The 6,198-nt window shown below is 40.8% G+C and overlaps 1 protein-coding gene across 1 annotated transcript; it reads left to right on the top strand.

The window, feature by feature from the left end:
• Nucleotides 1-1,169: 1,169 nt before the first annotated feature.
• On the top strand, nucleotides 1,170-2,715 carry LOC105002938 (high mobility group protein B3-like). Its single transcript, XM_010859797.1, is given in 2 exon segments — nucleotides 1,170-1,611; nucleotides 1,613-2,715. Coding segments are annotated over 2 exon segments (564 nt in total). The 5' UTR covers nucleotides 1,170-1,249; the 3' UTR covers nucleotides 1,815-2,715.
• The last annotated feature ends 3,483 nt before the right edge of the window (nucleotides 2,716-6,198 follow it).

The raw sequence follows: 6,198 nt of genomic DNA, 5'->3' as shown, positions 1-6,198 counted from the left end.
TTTAAAATGTTTCAGCCTGTTCTGTTGCACTTTTGAAGACAGAGCCATGGTGACCTATTTAGAAGCCAGCCAATAGAAATAGTGGCTTAAAGTATTGTGTTTTGTTTTTTTAAGTTAATCATCCTGGAAAATTTCAGCAGTGCCTAGGAAAAATCTTCCCCTACCTTTTTTTTTTTTGTTTGTTCTTTTTTCCTGTTTTTATGTAACCATTAAAGTATTAAAAACACATTCTTTTTAAATACTAATGAATACCTAGATAAAATATTCCATGAATGAATACTTACTGTTTGTGGGGTGGAAAAATAAAGGTTTGCCAACAATGAACACTGGGGCTCCCAGATGTGCACTTCCAGATCTCATGCCTTCAGATCCTCTCCACATAGGTATTATGTCCTCTGTGTTCATGGACAGGGGACTCAAGCTGAAACTAGAAACAATTCCAAGTTGTGCCCACATCCATCTCATATGGCACCTCCTGCTGGAAAAAAAATGACCACCTGAATCATAAAAAGTGTACAGGGAAACAAGCACTTTTATGCAACTTGATATTGTGAATACTTTTGTCTATGATTATTCACAATGAAGGGCCTTCCTTGATGGCTCAAGCAGTGAAGAATCTGCCTGCAATGCAGGACGTTCAGGTTTGATCCCTGGGTCAGGAAGATCCTCTGGAGGAGGAAATAGCAGCCCACTGCAGTATTCTTGCCCAGAAAATCCCATGGACAGTGGAGCATGGTAGGCTATGGTCCACGGGGTCGCAGAGTCAGACATGACTGAAGCAACTGAATACACACACATACACACACACACACACACACACACTCACAATGAAGGTACCTAGAACATCAGCTGTCCTCAGTTCCAAAATAGGCAACTGGTCTTTATCCATTAAAGCTTCACCGCTTTTTAATCTTATCACTGACACCTACTAGGAAATAGCATGAATTCCACATATTTCTTTCTGTTTTCAATTTTCTTTTGGCTTCTTAAGATCATTTGGATTCTCTATCCTTAACAATTTAAGTTAAAATCTAATAGAATCATGAAATCAGAATTTCCAGTTCATCTTATAATAAAATTAATAGTTTAATAGGCTCAATTTTGCCAATAATGCAAACAAATGTTTTAAAATTAAGTATAAGAATTCAGGAACAGGCGGCTCTCGTGGAGGCAGCTAGCGCGAGGCTGTGGAGCGCTGAGCCGCGCGTCGTGCCCTGCGCTGCCCAGACTAGCGAACAATACAGTCAAGATGGCTAAAGGTGATCTCAAGAAACCAAAGGGCAAGATGTCTGCTTATTCCTTCTTTGTGCAGACGTGCAGAGAGGAACATAAGAAGAAAAACCCAGAGGTCCCTGTCAATTTTGCTGAATTTTCCAAGAAATGCTCTGAGAGGTGGAAGACCATGTCCGGGAAAGAGAAGTCGAAGTTCGATGAAATGGCAAAGGCGGATAAAGTGCGCTATGATCGGGAAATGAAGGATTATGGACCAGCTAAGGGAGGCAAGAAGAAGGACCCTAATGCCCCCAAGAGACCACCGTCTGGATTTTTCCTATTCTGCTCGGAATTCCGCCCGAAGATCAAGTCTGCTAACCCTGGTATCTCTATTGGAGATGTGGAATAACTTAAGTGATAGTGAGAAGCAGCCATATATCAACAAGGCTGCGAAGCTGAAGGAGAAGTATGAGAAGGATGTCGCAGACTCTAAGTCTAAAGGGAAGTTTGATGGCGCCAAGGGTGCTGCTAAAGTTGCCCGGAAAAAGGTGGAAGAGGAAGACGAAGAGGATGAGGAGGAGGAGGAGGAAGAGGATGAATAAAAAAAAAAAAAAACTGTTGATCTGTCTCCTTGTGAATACCTTAGAGTAGGGAGCGCCTTGATTGACACACCTCTCACCCAAGATGTGTCTGTTGCCCTTATTAGGTTTAATTACCCAATTGGATCATGATCATATCTTAGTCTCTGAAAGTGCTCTAGCAATTGTCAGTGGTTTACGTTAAGTGGCCATGGGTGTCTGGAGCACCTGGAAACTGTATCAAAGTTGTACATATTTCCAAACATTTTTAAAATGAAAAGGCTCTCGTGTTCTCCTCACTCTGTGCACTTTGCTGTTGGTGTGACAAGGCATTTAAAGACGTTTCTGGCTTTTTTTTTTTTTTAATTTGTAAGGTGGTGTGTTAATTCTATGGTCATTGGCTAGAAATCCCGAGTTTTCAACTGTACATATCTATAGTTTGTAAAAAGAACAAAGCAACCAAGACACACTCTTGATGCTCCTTGCTTGGTGTGGAGGCTGTGGGGGCAATGCCTTCCAGAGGGGCTGTAGCTCAGGGCGTGCACTGTGGGGCTGGACCTGTGGACACTGCAGTGGGCATCCATTTAGCTTCAGGTTGTCTTGTTTTTGTATATAGCGACATAGCATCCCGCTGCCATTCTTAGCTGTGGAGTAGTGGGGGGAGGTCAGCAGACATGAGAAGTGTTTTGGATCCTTTTTAGTTGAAGTGCGGTAGTTTTAAACTGTTTTGTTTTTGTGTAAAACAAACTGTAGAACTGTTCATTGTCAGCAAAGCCAAGAGCCACTGCACCAGTGAAAGTTCAAGAATCTTCTGTACTAAATACGATCTGCAATGTTCTGTTATTTTTTTTGTATGTTTAGAATGTTGAAATGTTTTTGAAGTTAAATAAACAGTATTACATTAAAAAAAAAAGAATTCAGGAAATAAAAGGACTCTTTCCTGGTTACTAGACACAGAGCTATATTTAAAAATATATTAAACTGATATTTTTGAAGTCAGAACTGATTACATATGGTCTACACATAAGCAAAAAGTTACATTTGTTTGACTAAATAATTTTCTTAGGCAACTATAAGAATAAAACTTCTAAGGCTTCTTTGTTTTCAGGCAAACCAACATGTTGGATACACAAAAGTGCTAAGTGACTGGGGAGGAAGGTGTATTAAGAGATTGCAGAGACCTGGCCTGTTCAGAGAATGCCTGATTCTAAATACAGCATTTGAACTGCAATTTGAAGGGTTGATAGGATTTCAACAAAACAAGAATTGAAGGAAGAAATGCCAAGTAGAATGGCAGAGGCAATGCCAATGAGAGAAAATTGAAATGTGCATGTTTTTAGTCATCCTACCAAAAACTTGTCTTCTGTCATCTGCTAACCTCTAAAATATGTAAATGAAACAAACACAGTACATACTCTCAAAGATCCCCCCGGGACATAGGAAGAGCAGCATCAGCAACCCCACAGCCCACAGCAGTGTGTCTGTGTTTTCTGCCTTTAGTATGTTTTGAGCAACCAGAAGAAAGAAGCTGAAGCTCTGGCTTTGTTAGAGATTGGCACATTAGGAGAGCAGGGAAAAGGCCATCCCAGCAGAAAGAACAGCATATCCAGACACACAGACGTTTTTTCCTGTAGTTTCTCTTTCTAATTATGTAACTGTGAGGAGAAGAGTAACAACATCTAACTCCTTACATTTGTCAGGTACAGGTATTAAAACCTCATTGAATTTTTAGATATGCCTCTGATGAAGGTCCTAACTCCATTTAACAGATGAGGAAATTGAGATACAGGGGATAAGTAACTTGCCCATGGGCACAGAGCCAGAAGGGAGGATTTCAACTCAGGATGTCTGGCTCCAGAGCCCACATGCTTAACTGCAGTGTCGCCACAGATAACCCATGTGGTGAGGTCAAGGAAATGTGGGAGATTTGCTCTAACCAATTCTACAGTTTGAACAGCTGTATTTTCAAGCCCTAAAAGTTATCTGGAAAGCAGCCATCCTTGAACATGCATTGAGCCCTTAAGACATTCTACTCAACATACTACCACCTCTGTCCTTAGGGCTCTTCTATTTCTGGTTGGAAAATGTGATGGACTGCTATCATATTTTCTTCCCTTGTCTAGAGAGCTTCTCTCCCCACCGCTACCTAGTGGGGACTGCCATGTTCTTGGATGAGACGTTTGGTCTCCACTGATGCAACATTCAGAAAACTAAGATCATGGCCTCTGGTCCCATCACTACATGGGAAATAGATGGGGAAACAGTGTCAGACTTTATTTTTGGGGGGCTCCAAAATCACTGCAGATAGTGATTGCAGCCATGAAATTAAAAGACACTTACTCCTTGGAAGGAAAGTTATGATCAACCTAGACAGCATATTGAAAAACAGAGATATTACTTTGCCAACAAAGTTCCATCTAGTCAAGGCTATGGTTTTTCACAGAGTTGGACTGTGAAGTAAGCTGAGTGCCGAAGAATTGATGCTTTTGAACTGTGATGTTGGAGAAGACTCTTGAGAGTCCCTTGGACTGCAAGGAGATCCAACCAGTCCATCCTAAAGGAGATCAGTCCTGGTGTTCATTGGAAGGACTGATGCTGAAGCTGAAACTCCAATACTTTTGCCACCTCATGCGAAGAGTTGACTCATTGGAAAAGACCCTGATATTGGGAGGGACTGGGGGCAGGAGAAGAAGGGGATGACAGAGGATGAGATGGCTGGATGGCATCACCGACTCAAAGGACATGAATTTGAGTGAACTCCAGGAGTTGGTGATGGACAGGGAGGCCTGGTGTGCTGTGATTCATGGGGTCACAAAGAGTCGGATACGACTGAGCGACCGAACTGAACTGAACTGAACTGATGGATCTAGAGGTGTGCCTATCTGTGGTCTTGACTGAACTAAAACTGAGAAGTGACAGTTGATAAATCTAATGGCAGGAGCTATGAGATACAAGACTTGGCATCAGCCATGTGTTCTCAGCCACATGGAAGACATTGCTCAACAGCAGTGGAGGGTGAAACCAACAGTCAGAAAGAAACACGTTTGAGAGTTGGAGAGAGCAGGAGCTCTGAGGGCATTTGAATGTCTAGATGCTGTTGTCCCTAAGGTCTAGCCACAAAGCTCCCCAACTGAATTTAAGTCATGTAAGATAAACCTATAACCTTCCAAAACATTCCCCTCTTTCTCAAACCAGCTGGAGTTCTACCACTTGCAATCAAAAACTTACTAACACAAGCATAAAGAATTAGTTTACATAAAAATACTCAGAAACCCTTTATAAACAACTGGCAAACAAGGGCTGCTGTCACTATGTAAAATATCATTGACATATACACAATAGGAGGAAATGTGTGAGTGGGGACCCTTTTCTAAAGGTAGTGATTGGCAACAGATAATTTAGTTCATGTTGGCAAGTGGTTCAACTTCAAATACTCTTATTGAGACCATCCCTCTCTGATGCCAGAAATTTTAGGGCTAAGTGATCCTATGTGCTTTAAACCACGGCAGCTTTCTGAGCACTCAAAGAATCTGGAGGAAATGCATTTCTAACTCAAATGGTACACAAGTTATGACTCCACAGTAAAGCAACTGATTTTTAAATAAATATACCAGAGTATAAAGCCCAAATGTGTGCTTTTTCATTTAAAGCCATCAACCTAGGACCACACACTTAGTCTGCGAGGCTGTCTCAACGCAGCATTGGAACTCCATTAGGGAGATGGCCTTCACAGCTTACCACCTATCCTCTAAATACTCCTAATGGTACCAAACATTAATCACTGGAGGTAGATCTGGAGTTTCGGAATGATCAAAATATCTGGAGCCAAGATTGTTGATTAAGGTGAGTGACCCAGCTTAAAAAACTACTTGGCACCAGAAATAATATTTGAATATAAATATGGAGATAGATTTCTTCTTTAATTATTGACAAACCACTTCTGACAAGTGATCTTCCTCAGTTACGTACTGTTATAATTTTATAATACAGTTTAACTGCAAAGTAAAATTTTTTAATCTTTTAAATTTATAAGAAGAACATCTCCTCCCCCTAAGTCCAAGATCTGATAACAAGGGATGTGTCCCCAGAAGTGTTTGGATGTATTATGTTAACTTGTTTAAAAAGCAAAAAATATTACTTTAGACTTTTACAGAATCTTCCATTCCAGCCTCAACTGTACTGAATTATCTAGATTAACATCAGGCCCAAGGGGGACATTTATGACTTTGAGGGATGAGAAAGGACAATTCTTCACTCTAAATTATTCCCTCTAAATGTGATAATCTTCTCTTTGAGAAGCATAGCAGTTAAATTTTTTTTTTCATTTTTTGCCTTTTTAAAAAGTTTCCTTCCTCTGTAAGTTATTCTTTCTGCCTACCCTATGAGGTCACTGAGTCTACTGAGGACT

The sequence above is a fragment of the Bison bison genome, unplaced genomic scaffold, assembly GCF_000754665.1.
Source record: "Bison bison bison isolate TAMUID 2011002044 unplaced genomic scaffold, Bison_UMD1.0 scf7180017864460, whole genome shotgun sequence".
Classification (NCBI taxonomy): domain Eukaryota; kingdom Metazoa; phylum Chordata; class Mammalia; order Artiodactyla; family Bovidae; genus Bison; species Bison bison.
This window is presented reverse-complemented; position numbering and strand designations above follow the sequence as displayed.